Source organism: Siphateles boraxobius, unplaced genomic scaffold (genome assembly GCF_051911475.1).
Source record: "Siphateles boraxobius isolate OS27281-9 unplaced genomic scaffold, OSU_SipBor_1 86, whole genome shotgun sequence".
Taxonomy (NCBI): Eukaryota; Metazoa; Chordata; class Actinopteri; order Cypriniformes; family Leuciscidae; genus Siphateles; species Siphateles boraxobius.
The window spans coordinates 4,901,414-4,923,811 of record NW_027509215.1 but is presented as its reverse complement, the minus strand read 5'-3'; the positions used below and the strand labels follow the sequence as shown (position 1 = coordinate 4,923,811).

The following is a 22,398-nucleotide window of genomic DNA, read 5'->3' as shown; positions in this document are numbered from 1 at the left end:
ATATATGTGCACAGACCTTTTCTACTTTTGTTGATGATTTCTTGCACAAATGCACATTCGGAGGCACTTTTTTAACTTTATACAGACATCCCGACAATGTAAACTAAGTAATAATTGATGTGATAAATAATGCATTGTGAATAAGATCAGTGAACTAAGCCAGCTTACTTTATCCCATGAAGTTTATGTGAAACAATAACAGACTTGTGAACAATGACAGCCTGAAGGTACTGTCAAGCGATAGGCCAACATCATATTTCTTTAAGTTGTCGAAAGCCTTTGGACAGGTTTATCTCTTTCCCAACCCTTTGCCTGTGTTAATCTGGCCTGAGGTGGTAAAACTGTTTTTAAACTGACAAATTGCTCATAACTGTTCATAATCGCCCCCCGTGTCAGTTTTGCTCTTCTTTTTGAGCAATTTATGAAGGCAACCGAGCTGATCTTCCATCCAGAAATGTAAGACTCCTCCAGTATCGTGATGAGTTACGCAGCAAGCCAAGTGCCACGACCGACTCCAAAAATACATGTAGCTGACCAATGTGCATTTGAATATCTAGACATGACCGCATAAAAATCCCCTTCTGCTGATACATTTATCAGAGAGTACAGACGCCCATGCAGCCACACCCCATCACTCTCCTGCCTTGGCTTGCCTCCGTTTCATTTGTGTCTTAACTCTTGAGCAACACAGTTTATACACCTAGGTGTGAGGTATCCAACATTATCACTCCAAAATTTTGCCTGGAAATATTTGTTGGGTTCAATGCACAGTGGAGAAAAAACTTGTGGCAGAGTGTGCAAGGAAGTGCCAAGAGAAATGCCTCAGTTTCACCCATGTAAATCAACTGTTTGTGCATGTGTTAGTGGAGAAACTCTTTTTGCATCAACACATACAAAAGAAGCAATATATATTTAATTATATCAAATAGCCGCCTACCTAGTATTTAAGGTATCCAACAATTTGTCCAACACCGCATACTTGCCAGCATATGATTAAACTACTAGACTGCCACCTGCTGGTTGTGGTCGGCATTCACAAAACAATACCAGTTCTGTCCTGAAAGGAATAGTTCACATAACAATTAAAATTCTGTCATCATTTACTCACCCTCAAGTTGTTCCAAACCTGTATGAGTTTCTTTCTTCTGTTAAACACAAAAGAATATAATTTGAAGAATGTCGGTAACCAGACAGTTGATGGAACCCATTGACTTCCACAGTATTTTATTTTCCTTCTATGGAAGTCAATGGGGCCCATCAAACTTGAGGGTAAGTAAATGATAACAGAATTTTCATTTTTTTTAAGCGAACTATTCCTTGAAATACATGTGTTTAGCATAATCATCGGAATTAACGTTCATGTAGTCAGTGCTAAAAGTTTTATTTTACATCTAACATAATGTAGCAATCACAAGATTAGCTATTATATGTTCCCTGCAAATCACTATGAAGGCCCCTGCAAAAACAAATAAATAAATGTAACAATAAATGAAATAATAAAAAAAGAAATACAGAAAATTATAAAATAAAAATAAATTACAAAAATAATTTTAGAACTAAATTTATTAGTATTTAATGTATTTGTTTTATCAAGTCATGTATTCCTTTATTTATTTTCCTTATATTTATTTATTTTCCAGGTTTGTGCCTCTATATATCAAAGCACGATCTGTTAAACCCTTAAAGCCATAGTTCACCCAAAAAGAAATGTGCTGAACACAAAGAAGATATTTTGAAGAATTTTGTTAGCCAAACAGTTTTGGCTATCACTGATTTCCATTTATGGACAAAAAAAAACACTGAGATATTTCTCAAAGTATTTTGTTGTATGTTTCACAGAAGAGAGAAAGTCACACAGGTTTGTTAATTCCCCATTTCATTTCAGAAGCATGCATTAGACCAACTTTACTGTGTATTTTATGTATTTTATCAAGTCTACTTAACCATATGCCTCACCTCAATGACTATTCTCATGTTTTATATTTGCATATTGCATGTTTATAGACTAGCAATCATAGCACAGAAATGCAGGAGTTTTTATTAACTATAAAAAGAAATTAATCTAATATTTGTTGCTTAGTAATCCACCATGATTCAAATATATTATCATAATCAGAGCTCTCTCTTACAAAGATCATTAAACAAGCAAAATAACTTAATACAACTGTCAAAGGGTGCAAATGTGTAAGAAAAGCCAGTCTTCAGATTCAGCACTCAAACTGCCACTGAGGTAAACGTCATCTTCGTTTCCTAAACATCAATGCAGAACAAGTAATCTGAGACCGGATCCTCTCAATGCACCAGATGCAGCCATAATGCACCAGAACGCCCATCACACTCCAGCTATCAGTGGACGGGAGCCAATGATTAGGAAGCTATGACTAAAAAAAGCAGGCGGGCAAATTTGAATACTCTTATCAAGAGAATCCTTGGAATTTCTACTGACCAGAGCAACCTCGCTTTCCCAAAGGATGATGCCTTCTTACAGAAGTGTTGTCATTACTACACTGGGGCATGAAAACTCATCCAGATCGCAGGCTGAACACCTCCTGCTGGCTTCACCAACACTTCACTCAGAAACAACATTAGTAGCTTAATGGGAAACCAGGCGAAAACAGCAGGGTGATCGCTACAATCAATGTAAGTTGACAAGGTTTGAGAAATAGTGTATAATTACCCACACACAGACTGAACTATCCAAATCAAAGCGCTTAAGGACCCAGAACATATGGATTGTGTCAAGCATTGTTTGGATTCAGTACTCACAATCAAGTGTCCTACGTCTGTGTCCATGCCGTCATCAGATGCAGATGGTGTGGTCTGGACCTGCAGGGTGAAGGGTGTTTATTTTACTTTGTACTACACATTAGCAGTTTGTTCTATTATCCATATTCTATATAACATTTCCCAAGAATAATGTAACTGTATACAATGTTTCTATTGCCTAAATTGTGTTACATGATGATAAAGATGTAAAAAGTTAAAAGTGGTGAATCAGCCTGTAGTTATTATGTTCTCAAGCTCTGGCTCACCCTGGATCATGAATTTCATTACATTACATAACAAAATATCAAACCTATGAGTATGTGTAAACATGAATACAGGAACCTTTCTCAGAACTAACCACCTTTTCTAACAAATTTTTAAAAACACTTTTAACAAGAGTCCATTTATGTATGTGTGTGTGAGTGAGTGTGTATTTATGCATGAGTTACCTTTTATTGATTTCCTTTTTTTGTACAATGCTTTGCTTGGAAATTGCGTTTGTGCTATGTAAAATAAAGACCACTATGTTTGATATTCTGTTAAAATAATGCAAATATATTATAAGTGTTGCTTAAATGTCCAAAACCCTTTTGGTCAACTGCGATGTCTTCTGTACGAATAATAAAGCGCCACTTAATTATTTACATGTTATTTGTCAACTATATCTGATTCAAAACAAGGAACCTCCCGTAAATTACCAAATTAACCTACTAGTAAATTGCTCGTAATATTCCTCAATTGTAAGACGCTATGGATAAAAGCGTCTGCTAAATGACTAAACATACAGGTATAATGCAAAAAATACCAGTTACAGTAATATTAAGAAAAAATATTACAGAAATACTCCCATACAATCCTACTGGGGTTAGATGTCATTATCAAACTTCATGACATGGTTTTAAACTACGATGCCGGTGAATCCATGAAGGTTGTTCTTTTCCTCAGCGCCAGACTCACTGCTGTTTACCACATGTCAGCCAAGCTAGCCCCAGTTCTCGCGATATTGGATGCATTCCTGTTAGCATAATCATTGTCTCGCGACATCTCAACCAGTCATCCGCCATCGCTGTAGAGACAGAGGAAAAGAGTAAGCTACAGGGACTGAAACCTGGGGGGGAAAGAGGGCGAGATTTGTCCGTGTTTCCCCTCAACACACCCACCCTAACATCTGTTGATGGCATCGCTCCCTAACCCAAACATGTCCAACCTCAAACCCGGCACCAAGAAGGACACCAAGATGCGGATCCGCGCCTTTCCCGTGAGTATTAGCCGGGTTGAACGCGCCTCAAGCGGCCGCGGGGAGGACTCGAGAGCCGTGGATCGGGCAGATCAGCAGGCCACAGCGGGTTTAGATCTTTTGGGGCTGCGTTTGGATTATTTACAGTGACTATGGAATATAAAATACTTGTAATCGTTATAATATTAACTCCAGGGGTTTAAATATGTATATATGACTCAGTTAATAGAGAGATTAGCGATTTGAAATAATAAAACAGCTAGTGTAGAAAGTGATCAAAACTCAGTGATCTTTTTCGTTCAGTCCATATGTTTTGACCATAAAGCTAAATGTGTTCAGTAGTGTAGACTCTGCAGAGAAGATGGAGTCTTTCCTTCTGATTTGCATGTTTTCTTTCAGTGTTTTGATCTGATTTTGGGTCTTGTGATGTCAGACTGGCCGTTGACAACGTGTGTTTTGTTGAAACTGATTGTTGTCTGTGGTGTTGATGGTTGATTTAGTTGTTGTTATTTGTGCTTTGCATATTGCCAAACTGACTGTTATGGCCGTGTTGCCGTGTTAATTTAGTTTCTTGTCATTGTTTGGTTTTGTGTGTTGTTTACATTTTGGTAGGTGTTTGTGTAGTGTTTTGGAAATTGTGTATATTATTGTCACTCAGTGGTGTAGATCAGGGGGTTTCAGGGACTCTCAAAATATGATCATCCTTGGGTGAGGGACCCACTTCTAAAATTTCAAATGCACCTAGGCCTATATATTTAGCCCATATATTTCCTTGTATAAAGACAATTTACTCTGTGAAATTTATTTATTTATATATGATTTTATTTTTTTAATATTCACTTATTTATTTATTAGTTTTACTTTTTTTCACAGTGGTCTTCTCGAGCACTCCCAGGTTGAAAACCCCTATATTATAGGTGTTGTCTAGATTGTCACACTGATGATAGATGTCCTTAGCAGCTCTGCTTTTGTTTCAGTCACTGCAGCAGCATGACGTGCATCTCTGCAATTTTCTGTTCTTTTATCAGCTCCACTCAGATCAAATTCTGTGCATCACAGGATTGTTGGCGTGTTGGTGATGCTCTGATGGAATAAATTATGAATAATTGGATTATATGCAGTTAAGTGAAAATGTTTGCATGCAATTATTGTCCTCTCTTGAAGGTCTGGAATGCTCTTTAATCTTCTCAGAGTTTGACACCTTTCAGCAAGTCCACAGGACTAAACAAATGTCGTTTTAGTTCAGATAAGTGGCAGTGAGATAAGAAGACATTGCTCTCGTGCAGAAGCTACGTTTGCTTGTGGGATCTGACGTGTCTCGTCACCCTATCAAAGGAATTCGTTAGAAATCTCACAGCTGGCTTTACTTCTTTCGTCATAGAATTACCTTCTCAGTATGTGGCCCATATTCTCACCTGTTACAATCCACATGCTCTTGGCTATCTTTCATCAAACTGTCAAGTTTCTCTTTAGCTTTTTATAGTGTCAGTTGTGGTTTTGCTATTGTTGAAAATGCATTCAGTCATGCAGTTCATTATTAAAGATCAGACTGGCACAGACATATTTTGGTCAGAATCAGGAGTGTAGGAAGTTTAGTGCTTGCTGTCATACTGCACATCCCTTAGTTAATTCAGACCTAACCAGGGCAGTTATGATTCTCATGATGGTTGTTGCTTTGTTTGCTTCCAAAACTTCTCTTACTGGAGATAATCAGCTGTAATTGAGATGAGTTTCGTCATTTAGCTGTGTTACCCTTCCCCTTACAGTCCCGATGGGTCACTTTTCCAGGATTCATCATTTTGTAGAAATGTGGAATGTTGTTGTAATTGAAATGTTTCTTGAGCAACAAAACAGCATATTATTTAAATTTCTGAAGACTGCTGAATATTCAGCTTTGCCATCACAAGAATAAATTACATTTTAAAATATATTCGAACGCAGTTATTTAAATTGTAAAATAAATAATTTACTGCATTCTTGATCAAATAAATGCAGCCTTGATAAGCGTAAGAGACTTCTTTCAACAACATTATAAAATCTTCTCCCCAAACATTTGAGCAAAAATGTCAGTTTATAGTATTTCAACCAGCTTTTTAAAAGATTTTTAGGGTTCCTTTAGCTGAAATGGTAGAGAATGACACTAGGAAAGCCAATGATGCATGAGCTGATGAAATCTATACTTTGAATGCAAACTAAGTTGCTTTGAATTCACTCAAGACTCACACATACATTTTTACTATCAGGAGCAAATTCACCAAAGTGTTCATCTTGTCAGAATCCACTGTCCATTAAACATATTTTGCTGAACTGTAATACTCCTAACCTTTGAGGAACGTGTTTTATTTATTGATACTTTTGAAAAGGCTTTTTAACCAAGTAAATCTAAATGGTCTTAATTTTTATTTTTTATTTTTTTTTAGAAAATTAAAACTTAAACTTTAATTAAATAAAAACTTACTTAAACTTATTTATTTTTATTTTTGAATAACTAAACCTGGCTCTCGCCATGAACCATAGAAGCTGGCATGGCGTTAAAAAGGGAAAGAAGTTCCTTTTGAAAGAAAAGTTGCTTTGGATAAAAGCATCTGGCAAATTCATAATGTTTAATGTGTTGATACTGATATGATTAGGGTTTACTGTTGTGGGTTAAATGTAGGGCTGGGTATTGACACAAATTTCACAATTCGATTCGATTTCGATTCACAAGCTTGCAATTCGATTCGATTACGATTCGATTCGATTCAATATTGATTATTTTGGATATCAGGTACAATACATGGCAAATTTTCTCAAGGAAAACAAATCTCTTAACCAATGCTGTAAACTATGGGAGTCAGTTGTATCATTAAAATTGTTTCATTAGCGTACTATAGCCTAATATTAAAGGTAAAGATTTACTGATTTGTATACAAACAATTACACTTTTATTTATTTTTCTAATAATAAAGTTATATGAAATATAAATATTTAAAAATGGTGGCTGTCATAAAAACTTGCCAGATTTATTCAAACATGCATTAAATATTGAAAAACATAAAATAATTATAAAATAACATAAAATGCATATGTAATATGGTGCATATATTTAGCAAAATGCTCCTCTCTAGAGTTAATTTTTCTAGCTGACTAACGAGTTCATGGTCACTGGATATGGTTTTTCTGAGGTAAATGTGACGTTACATGACATTGTTTACAAGCTGTTTCACTGACATCTTTCCTCGGTTGAAACAATGATTGAGCGATTCCATGTGACAACAAGGATTTCGATAAGTTATACTCTATCTTTTAACACACTTTCAGATGCTCATTCATGTTTATTTCACGCTGTAACTGGTAATATTAAGGCGGAAGAGAAGATTATGTGTGCTCGGCGCTGCTGCTTCTCTGGAGCTGCGCCAGAGCGATCTCACGCCACAGCGCCAAAACGGTATTTATGTTTTTGAATTTCGTAAGAAAATGGACGTAATTTGAAATCTGAGACTTTGTTTCATATCAATAGTAACAAAGCACAAAGATTATTGCGTTTATTGGATGGGATGCGCTCTACAATGTTCCATTCATTCATCAACTGAAAACAGGATGACTAATCGATTCTTGGGATTTAAGAATCGATATCGGTTCGTAAAAATGAAAATCGATTAAAATCGAGAAATCAATATTTTTTACCCAGCCCTAGTTAAATGTATGTCTCTCTTGTCGCGTCCTTCATCAGTACTTTTGCATCGACATGACCTGAGCCAACAGAAAGAAACCCAGTTTGGAAACCTACTTGCTTGACACACATGCACACGTTTTGCTTTAGGGATTCCTGTTCATGGAAAAACTGGTTCCTCTATGTGTTAGTTTAACTTTTCAAAAGTGAAATAGTCTCCTGCAGTATCGATGATTGCCAAAGCAGGTGTGATTCAAGTAGCCTTTTAGCGAAATGTTGCAAGAAGTCTACGTTCCCACTCACACCTATTCCTACTTCTTAAGTCAGATTTTAGCCACTTAAATGGCTTTAATCCATAGACTAGTCTGCACAGATCCACGAGTATCAAGACCTGTCTGTCTGTAGGCTTAGTAGATGGAGAGAGACAGACAGGTGCGAGCGAGGTGTTCTCTATGTCTGAATCTACAATGTGTGTCAATTTATCACATAGCAAGAGCTGTGCTACTAATATCGTGACACGCATTATAATTAACGTGAGCTGTGCTGAAGTGTTGTTTTGACATGCATAATTAGTCACAGTTGTTTAAAAATGTAATTCACACATATGATTAGCCATCAGACCTGATCTTTGTGAGATTAGCTCTGCTGAGTCACTTGGAGCAATCAAAAGCTCTGAAGTTGTTGGACTGTTGGTTTGGTTGTAAAAGGAATTGATCTTCTTGCTCCAGTTTCTGCCAAAGTTTGAGCGTATGTGCGAATGACCTGCAGTGTCATTGGCACATTAAATGCAAATTAGAAAGTTGTAAGTGAGTTGTTTTACTTTTAATGGGCCCGGAACACATCCTGCGATTTCCCATGCTGAATAAGTTAATATAGTCTCCTCTTATGTAATTCCACCAAGGTTGTGATGTGTGCAGGGAGCAAAGTGTTTCACTCTAAAAACTTATGTAGATACACTACCATTCATAATAGGGGGCAATGCGATTTTGTTTTGTTTAGCAAGGATGCATTCAATTGATAGTGACAGTAAAGGCATTTATAATGTTACATACGATTTTTATTTAAAAAATGCTGCTCTTTTGAACTTTCTATTCATCAAAAACTATCATGGTTTCATTCCTAAAATATATTACGCAGCCCGACTGTTTTCAACACTGATAATAACTAGCCTTAGCCTGGCAAGCCAGACCTACATCAAGATGTTAGGCCTGGGAACTCACAATTGGCATACCTCAATCCGTGGGGCGGGATAAACGGTTGTCTTTCATATTCCCTCTGCACGCAATAGGACAGTGCTACAACCAACCAGAGCAACGAAGGGCTGTGGCTAAGTGAGTCCCATGAGTTTTTCCACCAGCGGAGCTAGTTGATATATTAAACTTTTGCCGTATCCGGTTGTCAAAACTCCGAACACATCTTCCTTTTTTAAGAATGACTTAAGTGACGTTCTCTTATCTCCAAGTCATCCAGAGTCGCGGCAAAAGCCGATTCGAAAGACCGCTGTTCGCCAGCAGCATCTTCTTTGTTTTCAAATAGCAGGGAAATCACCTAGGAAATCACGCGGAAACGTCACACAACGCTGCCGTCATTATGTTAAGCCCGCCCACCAACTCTATACACGATGTGATTGGCCTGACCAGAGTTTGGTTTTTCCAGCTCGAATGCCAACGGAGAGTTGCTAGACCACACTTTGCTGCAAAATAATTTTTGTTGCCGCTAGGGTGCGTCTAGATTTCTAAAAAAATAAAGAAAATAGTTGAATCTTTTATAACTTATACATTTTTTTGAAAATTGCTTAACTTACTTTGATTTGTTAATGCGATGTAAAAACATATGTTGTCATTACTTATTGATGATATATCTTTTTTATTGTGTCATGGAGCAGAGCCTGCATTTTCAGTTCATTCCTGCATGGAAGCTCAACTTCCATAGGAATTAATTGAAAACGCTCGGTTTTCTCTGCACTGTTATGAAAGCCCGTGCGGCCGTGCGCATTTTAATTTCGCCTTCGAATTAGCAATTTAATAGCGAAGTGCAAAAGAGGGAAAATCTCCAGCTCACTCTGTGTCCTCCGCTATTTTCCATATGTGTTTTACTTTTATCCATAAGAATGTGCATTTCATACAGTGTTCATGAATTTTGGCAGGCTCATTTGAACAATCCATCAATATAAGTCAATTAATTAGAAAGCAATATTTTTAAAGCAATATTGGTCAATACTGATAAGGTGCATCCCTCCTAAAACGTTTTGTATCAAATTATCATAAGGGTTTCTATGTTTAATTTGTTGATTTGTTTGTTTTTGAAGATGACCATGGATGAGAAGTATGTGAATAACATCTGGGATCTTCTGAAGAACGCCATCCAGGAGATCCAGCGGAAGAACAACAGTGGGCTGAGCTTTGAGGAGCTCTACAGGAACGCCTACACCATGGTCCTGCACAAACATGGGGAGAAGCTCTACACGGGCCTCAGAGAGGTGGTCACCGAACACCTCATCAACAAAGTATGAGCTCCTCTCTTGCTCTGAGACCTTTCTTAAAATATGTTTGAGAAAACCCATGAGGTCCTAGTGATTAAACTTCTCACAAGCTTTAACAAGGAGTTGCTGAAGTTAAATGCAGTTTAATAAGCAGTAAGCCTCAAGAGATGGTGTTTTACGGTAATATTGCTTTAAAAGACCTCCTTAACTAATTTGATAGTGTAAGTGATGTGAATTTAAATTGGAACAGATTGATTTGAATAGATCTGAAGGACGCTGTCTCACATCTTCACTACATATATATTTATATGTAGCTTAATGAAGACTCTGGGGTTTTATCTCTGGTGCTGGCTGGTAATGATGTCAGTTCTGGAGATGAAGCAGATGGTGGAAACCTGTCCGTCCCAGTGGAGTTGTTCACAGGGTGATGTCAATGTAGATACAGGTGGATGAAACCCTTGCTTGAGCTGCTCTCATAACAGCTTTGAATTGTTTTTCCTGTCTTCAGGTGCGAGAAGACGTGCTTCACTCGTTAAATAACAATTTCCTGCAGACGTTAAATCAGGCGTGGAATGATCATCAGACTGCCATGGTCATGATTAGAGATATCTTGATGTACATGGTAAGTTGTTTATTCAGACTTTCTTAAAGTTGTAATCATATAATCAAAGACTGAGTTGCAAGTTTACAAAAATGTTCTGATGTCTTTCGTTCATGGTTCGGACAGAAGTCATGGATCGCACAACCAAACAAAAAGCTTTAATAATCCTTATCCTGTTAACTGACGTGACAGTGCTGCAGTGATGATGTATTTTTGTAACCCAATCCTGATGTTAGCGTAGTTTTCTCGACAAAAACCCAATGTTTTTTCGGTTTGTTTTTGGATTATTGCAGAAAATAAGTTTTTTGACCAACAAAAGGTTATGATTTTTACACGTTTTGTTCATATGATAATCTTCACAAATAAACGCATCACCAGGAATAAAAAGCACAACATAGGCTATAAATGATCTACACCACGGTCGCATGCCTTCAGCATAACCACCATTCACACAGAATGCGTTTTTCCATTCCACTGCGCTACTTTTCCATTATTTTTTAATGTAAACGCGCTATATAGACGTGCATGATCGTTGTGCTCGAGTCTTTTGTAGCGTCTCGCGCATGACACCGTGTTCTAAAAATGCAGCGGTCAAGCTCAACTCAAGTAGTTCAACTTTCAAGAAGATGCAACTCAAGACCTTGCGTTTTTTCCCTATTCCACTGCCTGCGTCTTGCGTTTTTCAAAGCAATAAAACGTTCTGTGTGAATGGCTTCTTAGGCTTCCAACTCTTTCAGTGTTTTTTAAAAAAAAACATTTTCCCTGGAGGTTTGAGCTAGAATAGTTTGCAAGAGCATTATTATAAATGCAACGAGGCTGTGAAAGTGGACTAGAGTGTAGATGAGTTCACATCGGCCTGATGATGTTTATTGTCCCAGACAACCTCTAGTCCCATTTAGCCACTTGTTAGCAACTGGCTTTTTGAAGACAAGTAAAAGCTTTAAAAAATCTCAATGGGGTATTACTGGTGTGTTTTATGTCATAGAATAAAAGGTCGAAATATCTTGAGCTTGTGTTCACCACAGACCTTATTTCAGGCATTTAACCAAAATCCCATTGTCTTCCGGACAATGAAACCAGACGTGCTAAAATGCTCATTCGTTTTTGGAATTGTCCCTGCAGAAATTCATCATCCCTGAAGCACTCCATTTCAAATTTTTGTTATTGTAACAAAAGGCATATGATTGTTTATAAAAAGGAGAAAATATATTTGGAAAACAGAAAGATGGGGGAATGAGATTGGGATGCAACAGAGTCTGAATTCGAACCTTGTGTTTAAACCTGTAGGAACATTTTTCTTTCTCTCTCTGTCTAGGACCGTGTGTATGTTCAACAGAATAATGTGGAAAACGTCTACAATCTCGGCTTGATCATCTTCAGAGATCAGGTTGTGCGGTATGGCTGCATTAGAGACCATCTCAGACAAACTCTGCTGGACATGATCGCTCGAGAACGCAGGGGAGAGGTGGTCGACAGGTGTGTGACTTTTGTCCTTCGGTCTCTCTTTACAGTGTTATAGTTAGGGTGTGTTCACACTTGTAGCTCAGTTCACTTGGCTCGTTTGGTACGGAGGACAATTTTTTTTTTTTTTATTGTCCTGGCCCGCTTAAGGCTCACATTTGCATTTTAACACTGAACCTTAAAATACTGAAACCTAAAGGCATAGGGGTATGTTCACAACCGGATTGGTTGGCTTTTATTACGTGTATTTCACGACGGAACTTACCGAACTTCCAAAACAATGCTGTGTGCAAAATGCACTCGTTGTATGGTATGTGCATAGCCTACCAATGATGATGTTTTGACCAGAGAACTCGTGAAGAGTTCAGAACAGTGGCAGGAATCCCACCGTCACACACAAATGAAGATCTGCTGTGTGGAGACGTGGTTGTGATACCTGTGATGGGCAACATCGTGACTATGATGATAAAAAACAGGTATGCTTGTGCATTCTGTTCTTTTTAGAGTTGCATCTTATTGGTTCGTCATTTTTGGTTCGTTTAGATGTCTTTGGTCCGTGTTGCGTTCATATTTCAGTCGAACCGCACCAGAATTCATTCGGAAGCGGACTGAGACCCATCTTTTCCACGGTCTCGGTTCCATTGGTTTGGTGAGCACCAGGGTTCGGATGGCAGCGTTCACACTTACTCAACTGAACCTCACTTACAGAGCAATCGCACCAAGGTTCGTTTTAATCCAACCAAACATGCCAAGTGTGAACACACCCTTAAAGAATGAAAGCTTTTGGCTGTAATTAGTTGAGGAATGCATTTTTATGTGGTTTGTGGTGTCATGTTTTGTGGCAGGGGGGCCATCAGGAATGCCTGTCAGATGCTGATGGTTTTGGGGTTAGAAGGTCGGTCCGTCTACGAGGAGGATTTTGAAATCCCGTTCTTAGACATGTCTGCTGAGTTCTTCCAGGTGGGTGCTGCTGTAATACTGCTTTTACTCTGTTTGCTTGTCATTTTGGATATTACAAAACATTTCCTTGTCACTGCCTTGGCCACAGATAAAATAGGAATGAAATCTTTCATTTAGGTCTTCCATCACTATTAGGTTTATAACTTAAATCAGCTCCTTGATTGGTTGACTTGATTTGCAGTTGTGCGGTCGTTTCACTAGGTTTAGCCAACATTTTATAACATTATTGTTCAAATAGACACAAATTGACACATCCTTACAACTTCATAATCACACTCACAATGACATTTAAGCAACTAAATTGGGTGGGATGTATTAAAGTATACGTTACCGTTCAAAAGTTTGGGGTAATGTTTTTTTTAAATGTTTTTGAATAAAGTCTCTTATTTGATCAAAAATATTATTGCAATTAAAAATAACTTTTTCTATTTTGAGTATCCAATCTTCATTATCACATGATCCTTCAGAAATTAGTCTAAAATGCTGATTTGGCGCTCAAGAAAGTTCTTATTATTATCAATAATTTATTTTCTTTAAAATAAATTGACCCTAAACTTTTGAACTATAGTGTATTATGTAAATTATTCAAATGGATAAAATGTTGTAAATTATATTTTAATAAAATATAGATTTTCATATTCTAAAAAAACATTTGCAACTACTATTACAAATTAAAAGCATTATTATTGTGAAATGTTTTATTAAAAACTAATAATAAAAATTCTGACACAATAATATATTGATTTAAAATAAAATGTAGCATTTGTTGTAGTGGGGCCAGTGGAAAAAACAAATTGGCTGGGCAAGAAAAAATCCACTACTAACCTGAAATAAACCCTCATTGTTAAGAATTGAATTGATTGATTTGATCATTTATTCTTGGCTGTCTTTGATTGTTGTTAAGTATAATATCTTCATTTGTGTGTGTGTCTGTGCAGATGGAAAGTCAGAAGTTCTTAGCAGAGAACAGTGCCAGCGTCTACATCAAGAAAGTGGAGGCTCGGATAAATGAAGAGATTGAGCGCGTGATGCACTGCCTGGATAAAACGACAGAAGAGCCCATCGTGAAGGTGGTGGAGAGAGAGCTCATCTCCAAACACATGAAGACCATCGTAGAGATGGAGAACTCGGGACTGGTCCACATGCTCAAGAACGGAAAGACAGAAGGTGAGCAATGAACCAGGAATAAATTATGCTCTTCATTTTTTCTCTCTTGCTTTGTATTGAACTCAATTTCTCTCGTCTTTTCTCTCTTTCTCTCTCAGACTTGGCATGCATGTATAAGCTGTTCGGTCGGGTTCCTAACGGACTGAAGACAATGTGTGAGTGCATGAGCTGGTACCTCAGAGAACAGGGTAAAGCGCTGGTGTCGGAAGAAGGAGAGGGCAAGAACCCCGTCGACTACATTCAGGTACACATTCACCAAGCATCAAAGAGAGAACTGCACCGACAATAGAGGCTTGTTCAGTCAATACAAATCCGACTGGCTGAGTCAGATCCTGAATAAACACAGAACAAATCGGCCAAGGTTTAAGAGTTCAGAGTAGTGAGAATGTGCATTACAACAACCTTAATGAGCTTTAGGTTTGTAATAAGTAGTAATAATGTTTTTTGTGTGTGAATCATTCAGGGTTTGTTGGACTTGAAGTCGCGCTTTGACCGATTCCTGCAGGAGTCCTTCAACAACGACAGGCTCTTCAAACAGACGATCGCTGGAGATTTTGAATATTTCCTCAACCTCAACTCCAGATCGCCCGAGTACCTCTCGCTCTTCATCGATGACAAACTCAAGAAAGGAGTGAAGGGGGTAAGAGATTAGTTTAGGCCATCTCAAGTTCTTAAGATGAAAACTTCCTATGAATTGGGTAAATCTAAATTTAAAAAAGAAATTCCACTTTTGTCCAGTGAAAGTGAAAATATTATGAATATGAGTTATGTTATATATTATATATTTTAGATATAGACTGATGGATGAATGTACACCTACATACACAAACAAAAGTGTTTTTATTGCTAACTAAAATGAAAACTATTCAAATTAATAATACTGAATAATCTTAAATTTGAAAAAAAAAAAGATTTAAAAACCTGTTCTAAGAAAACTTTTAAAAATTATAAGTTTTGCTTTGACAACCAACAGAAATAAAATAAGCTGAAGTTCTAAAATTACTAAAACTGAATTAAGAAATTACAAAAAAAAAGCAATCTAAATAAAAATATATAAAAAAAACTTAAAATAATAATACTAATAACAAAACATAAAGTGACAAAAGCACTTTACAAAATTAAAACTGAAATATAAAAACAAGAGCTAATGCACAATATTAATAAATAAATACAATAAAAAAGCATATAAATAATTTTAAAATAACACTGAAGTAAAGTTATTATTGATCTTATAATTGTGTTTGTGTTCAGCTGACGGAACAGGAAGTGGAGTCCATCCTGGATAAAGCCATGGTGTTGTTCAGGTTCATGCAGGAGAAGGACGTGTTTGAGCGTTACTACAAACAGCACCTGGCCAGAAGACTCTTAACCAATAAGAGCGTTTCAGATGACTCCGAGAAAAATATGATCTCCAAACTAAAGGTTCACATCATATTCTTTTCTTTACTATCTTTCACTGTATTATTCTGTTATTAATGTGATACTTGTGCTTTCTCTCTCAGACGGAGTGCGGTTGTCAGTTCACCTCTAAACTGGAGGGCATGTTTAGAGACATGAGCATCTCTAATACCACTATGGATGAATTCCGCCACCACCTGCAGACATCACAGGTGCATATGCGCACGCACGCACACACACACACACAAACACACACACACACACACACACGCGTCCCTTTGACTTCTGTTGTTCTTAAAATAAGCTAATTATAATGGCTGCGCCCTGAGGGCCTATTCACACCACATCCAACTTTTCTAAAAAAATAAAAATTTGAATTGAAGCGATGCAACCCATTCACACCAAATGCGAAAATGTGTGTTTTGTCTTCATTTTGCAGGTGTCTCTCTGTGGTGTTGACCTCACAGTGAGAGTACTGACCACAGGTTACTGGCCCACACAGTCAGCCACACCCAAATGCAACATCCCACCCTCCCCACGCCACGCTTTTGAGGTCTTCAGAAGGTATGACTCTCCTCTCAAAACCTTCATACAACCTTTTCCTTATTTAATTATATGTACATTTCCTTATAAGGTGAACAATTGTCAGGAATTTGTACATATCTGTTGAATATAATTGAACAATATTTTTTTGTTTTTGTTGTTGTTGTAAGTATATGACAGAAACTGTCAAGGTAAAGATGAAGTTGATCATCTCTGCTTGTCATGTCTATATCTGAGTTTTCACCACTTGTAGCTTGGTTTCACGTGTTTTATTTAACTCTGTGCAGGTTTTATTTGGCTAAGCACAGCGGCAGGCAACTCACACTCCAGCACCACATGGGTTCTGCAGACCTCAACGCCACCTTCTACGGTGCCATTAAGAAGGTACAGACAGCTTTAATACCCAAGTAAAATATATATATATATATATATATATATATTAGGGCTGGGGAAAACGATTATTAACTAAACGATTAGTTGGGCAATTATTTTATCGATTAGTCGACTAATCTAACGACTAATTTTTCTGCTGCTCGATTAATAAAAAAACATAATGTATCTCAAATAAATACTAACTAGTGTACTGAATCATGATACTAAACTATACTATAAGCTGGCTAACGTTAGTCTAACGTTATGTATTTGAACACCGTCATTAGAACTCTATAACCGCCAAAACAAGTTATTAAAATATTTGTAAAAATATTTTTTACAAAAAAAATTTTATCATAGAGAATGTTTAAATACTAATATCAGCTTACAAGGGAAACGTAGGCGGAGTTAGTTGTGCTTCGGAGGCTGCTACTGCTGGAGATGATTCGGGAGAGGTCTGTGCCCCTTTACCGATCAGAGCGCACGCTGACACAGAGTATAAAGCCTTGTTTAAACTTGACGCGTCCGCACGAGCGCGAAGGTGTGCGTGGCAAAAATTACGCGTTGGGTGCGCAAGACCCCATTTGGCTTGGCTGTGTGCACGGCTTCTTTTATAACAGCGCGCGTGGCGCCTCAACCGAGGATGAACGACTTCAAGCCGAATCTGCCCGAGCATGTACGTCTCACCGCACCGGTACCCAGTTTGCGCGTCTAAATTACAACGTTTTTGTTTTTTGTTAAGGGTTTGTTTACTGTGTGATTAATTTAATGGAAAACACATTCACTTCTAGTTATCTTCGTCCTCCATTCTGCAATGTTTTGGTCTCCCACGTGTGGTGGCGAGCTGTACCGCCGGAAACGGTGTAAATAAATAAATAAGTGTCTTTCGACGAAATTTTGACGTCGAAGCATCGATGTCATCGACGCGCCACTACAGCACTAATAATTTTTTTTTTTTTTGTGTGTGTGTTTATATACAAACTTTATATAATTTATTAAAAAATATATTAAGTACGGTGGCCGAGACAGCTCAACTTGCTGTAACTCAAGAAAACACATGCATAACTAACAAATTAAGAAAACATCTTCATCAGTGTAACTGATGAACACACGTGCAAATACTCACAAAGCAACCAAATACAGAAACGCGCTGCAAATACTCACAACGAATATACGATCAGGATGTTAAAAAAAATCTCACCTTTCAGGTCATCGACAATAAGCATTTCCCAGCCAGATTCATCCCTTTGAAACATTTCTGTTGTGGTCTGTTATTTGCAGCGCGTTTCTGTATTTGGTTGCGTTGCGAGTATTTGCAGCACATGTGTTGTCAAACTGATGAAGATGTTTTCTTAAAGGAGAACTCCGGGCAATTTTTAAGTTAATCTTGATCGTTAGAGCTTTGTGAGTACTGACTATAGAAAAAAAAACGAACCGGATTGGTGATTGCTACGCAGAGCTGCGACCGCGAATGCCCAGAGCTCCCACCCAGCTAAAACGGCAGCTATGGGGGCATGGACATAAAGAGCGTTTTTGAGCCTCTTAACAGACACAAAATGCAATTAAAATGTCTGTCCAACATGAACAGGGACCCTACATGTGAACAAGATGCGTTTAGCAACTTAGCCATTGTTTCAACTCACCTAAATAGTCTTTTAGACGGCAAGCTGTAGTCTCGCGCTGCAGTCCCGTGCTGTAGCCGGAAAAGGTAAACAATGTCCAGGTGGGAGGAGCGTTGATCATGTGCGACGAGTCTTCGTACATGGAATGGCATTTTTCTTCAAACGGCCCCGCTGTGTTGAGTGTGTGTAGTCATCCTTGTCAAAGTGTTCACTGCAAATGCGGTAATCTTTAGCGCGTAGTACTTCTACGGGAGTTTGCACATCAAGTTGAAGTACAACTAGCCACAACTGCAGAATCTCGAGGTCATGGAAAGGAAGACGATGAAAATTTAAGCTCTTATATTTTCGCATTCGGTTGCCACAATTCGGAAAGGCACAAACACGAACCATTTCTTCTTCACTTGTAAGCAACTCTGATCATAACTCGTCGCACATGATCAACGCTCCTCCCACCTGGACATTGTTTACCTTTTCCGGCTACAGCACGGGACTGCAGCGCGAGACTACAGCTTGCCGTCTAAAAGACTATTTAGGTGAATTGAAACAATGGCTAAGTTGCTAAACGTATCTTGTTCACATGTAGGGTCCCTGTTCATGTTGGACAGACATTTTAATTGCATTTTGTGTCTGTTAAGAGGCTCAAAAACGCTCTTTATGTCCATGCCCCCATAGCTGCCGTTTTAGCTGAGTGGGAGCTCTGGGCATTCGCGGTCGCAGCTCCGCGTAGCAAGCACCAATCCGGTTCGTTTTTTTTTCTATAGTCAGTACTCACAAAGGTCTAACGATCAAGATTAACTTAAAAATTGCCCGGAGTTCTCCTTTAATTCACTGGTGTTCTCTCTATTTGTATGTGTTTTCTTGAGTTGCGCTCAAGAAAACACTCTCTCGTTGAGAGTTGAGCTCTCTCGGCCACATTAATATAGTGATTCAATTGTAAACTATGATGCCTAAAATAAGACAGCAAGAACCATGACTAAGCATAAATCATTCCATCTAACCTGTATTGTTGTCCTAACCAGCCGTGACCATGACAAGACGGGTCACATGACGTTTTATCAGTCACTTTTCAAAAAACTTTTATCAAATTTTTTTTTTCCTGTTATGTTGTGCTGAGTAGCTCCACACACAGTGGAATCTCATAGGTCCAAATCCATATTAAACTAAACACCAAGTATATTCCGATTGGCTGTGATTTTGTTGATATTATTTATGAAAATTTTCAAAGGCTGATTTTAATTGACTTTCTCTCTCTTTAGGAGGATGGCTCAGATGTAGGTGTGGGCGGAGCTTTGCTAACAGGCTCAAACACACGGAAGCACATTCTGCAGGTGTCAACCTTCCAGATGACCATCCTCATGCTCTTCAACAACAGAGACAAGTTTACCTTTGAGGTAAAACCCCCCATCCACATGTTCCCGATCTGAACTCCATGAAGTCATGCATATACGATCCGTTTAACCTTCAACCTTGTTGACCTCTAACCCCTCAGGAGATCCAGCAGGAGACAGACATCCCCGAGCGCGAACTGGTCCGAGCCCTGCAGTCTCTAGCCTGCGGGAAACCCACCCAGAGAGTTCTCACGAAAGAGCCCAAGAGTAAAGAGATCGAAAGCGGCCATGTGTTTACAGTCAACGATCAGTTCAGCTCCAAACTGCACAGAGTCAAAATACAAACAGGTATTGTGCCGCCACACGGGGGCGCTGTTGACTCAGAATGAAGGGACAGAGTTATTGTCTAAAAGAAATCAGAATTCAAAATTGGACTTTGTTCATTTTTGTGCCATAGATATGCCAGTGTTCTCCTAAAATTAGAGCAAATAATGTATATTTTTAGCAGGTACCTGTGTTTTAAATTGATCAAATATATTAATGATTCATCTTAAGGCATCCACACACTACAAGATAAAGGGGCCGATTTTGGGCCCAATTTTCCCCTACCGACAATCCTAGGTGAAGTCCCGATTATCTTGATGGTTCTACAGATTATCCCATCAGATGTTCCTACAGTGTGATGTCTTAAGAGTGATTTAATCTCCTCGGAAGAACGTCGGTGCGCACTGATCTCAAATCAGAAATCCTGTTGTGTGGGGGGAACCCCGAAGACAAACGCGCACATGCTCTGTAGATTGTCTCGTGTCAGAAAGCGAGCTGGCGGTAACATAAACACAACTGTAAAAAGCAGTATAAACACTATTATTGCCATTTTTTCTCTCCCGTTGTCCGCCATGTTTGTTTACTCTAAAGTCCTGTTTGACCGTGAGAGATTATGCTAGGTTTCCCGTCTTCACAGTCGGGTCTCAGGTTGTTTGTGAATGGAATCTATTCCTGTGATCAAAGCTGAAATTGCAGCATCTTCAGTGTCACATGATCCTTCAAAAATCATTTTAATATGCCGATTTACTGCTCAAGAAACATTTCTGATTATTATCAATGTTGAAAAAATTTTGCTGCCTCATATAGAAATATTTTGTAACAGTATAAATGTCTTTACTGTCAATTTTGGTCAATTTAATGCATCCTTGCTGAATAAAAGTATTAATTTCTTTAAAAAAACAAACAATTTTTTTTACTGACGACAAACTTTTGAACGTTAGTGTACAATGGGACACTGAGGTTGCAATGACAAGCATTTCTGTAAATTGTTTCTGGCCCAAAAGTTCTTGTTTGTTATTTCTGCATGTCATTTAATGGAAACCCTCCATCCAACTCCTGCAGGGGATTCGATCAAAACACTCTCAAAACTATTAATAAATTAATCCAAATGCTACTCAAAAGTCTCAAAATAAACGTGTGGTGTGCTTTCCTGGTCACGTTGTGGCACTCCAAACACTACAGGAACAAAACCTTTAAATCTATGATTTTTTTTTTGTTATAGTAATTGTAGTCTTCAACAAAATTATTTTTAATACTTGTAGTTAACAATAACTACAATTTTGGTTTTTTAAAATGAATTGTTCGTTCTATTTCTTGCTCCAGTTTCCTTTTTCAATTGGAATGCTCTTGTCAAAACAATTAATTATGCCTTTAAATATTTAAACCTCTAATTTGGAGATATAATCGGATTTTAAATAATATTTGGTGTAGATGTTTAAAATTAGACTTGATATTGAGATCGCCGTGATCTGCAATTATATTTCAAAATGTTCTTTACAAACTCTTTGAATCTGTCGTCTGCAGTTGCTGCGAAGCAAGGCGAGTCAGACCCAGAGCGCAAGGAGACGCGGCAGAAAGTAGACGACGACAGGAAACATGAAATCGAGGCTGCCATCGTACGTATCATGAAGTCCAGGAAGAAGATGCAGCACAACGTACTGGTAGCAGAGGTGAGCGTGTGTTCTTGTTCATGATGTTTATTTTGGTTATCGTTTCAAAAATTATTCAAATCGTATCTGCACATTTCTAAATTTCTGATTGGTTTGTCTCCTGTCAGGTGACCCAGCAGCTGAGGGCGCGGTTCCTGCCGAGCCCCGTGGTAATTAAAAAGCGCATTGAAGGACTTATAGAAAGAGAATATTTGGCCCGGACGCCGGAGGATCGTAAAGTCTACACATATGTCGCGTAGTGGATCACATTTGAGCAACACAAAGACAGGAAAAATATAAAGATTCTGGACTGCTCTTCGCATGGACTGGGAAGTTTCTTTTAAGCAAAAGATGACCTCTGGGTAGCGGACTTCATTTAAAAGAAAAGCAAAGCAAGAAATCAGAAACCATACAAATTGGGGAAATAATCAGGAAGCAAAATAAGAAATCCATAATTGTGTTGTAGATTATTTTTAATTAGATCAATCCCACTCTTATGAGAATCTCAGCTATGAATGGATCCAGCTTCATTCTCTTCACCGTTTTACCCTAGTAGAGATCAAATTCAAAAGAATCCCTTGGGAAAATGTGAATGCACTGCACATGTTGTTGTTTTTTTTTCAATACTGTATAAAAGGCAGAAATATTAAACACCCTAACAAAATAGCCAAAACGTGGCTACGGAAATAAGACAAAAAGTTAAATAAAAATGTGGATATTGAACCGCTTGCCGCTTTCTTGCAGATGCCGTTTTGGTTTCCATGGTAACATCAAGGTGTGGAGACGACATGTCAATGTAATTTAATTTTTGGTTTATTAAAGAAATACAAACATTC

The 22,398-nt window shown here is 38.0% G+C and overlaps 2 protein-coding genes across 5 annotated transcripts in view; one reads left to right on the top strand and one right to left on the bottom strand.

Annotated features, from left to right (window-relative positions):
- Positions 1–3,756, bottom strand: part of mbnl1 (muscleblind-like splicing regulator 1) — a 79,579-nt gene extending 75,823 nt beyond the window's left edge. For 2 of the 4 annotated variants that reach the window (XM_077222051.1, XM_077222062.1), the window contains exons 1-2: positions 3,216–3,756; positions 2,767–2,826 (exon numbers count right to left, since the gene is read on the bottom strand). The gene's annotated coding sequence lies outside the window, so the exon portion shown is untranslated. The remainder of the gene's footprint in view (positions 1–2,766; positions 2,827–3,215) is intronic. The other 2 variants (XM_077222057.1, XM_077222052.1) reach the window with 2 other exon arrangements.
- A 19-nt stretch (positions 3,757–3,775) lies between these two features.
- Positions 3,776–22,398, top strand: cul3a (cullin 3a). Its single transcript, XM_077222032.1, has 16 exons — positions 3,776–4,024; positions 9,964–10,161; positions 10,646–10,759; positions 12,054–12,214; positions 13,045–13,159; positions 14,098–14,326; positions 14,425–14,570; positions 14,790–14,966; positions 15,578–15,748; positions 15,829–15,936; positions 16,164–16,288; positions 16,555–16,651; positions 19,518–19,652; positions 19,751–19,937; positions 21,438–21,583; positions 21,691–22,398. The coding sequence occupies exons 1-16, from the start codon at positions 3,941–3,943 to the stop codon at positions 21,820–21,822; spliced, it is 2,325 nt and encodes a 774-aa protein (XP_077078147.1). The 5' UTR covers positions 3,776–3,940; the 3' UTR covers positions 21,823–22,398.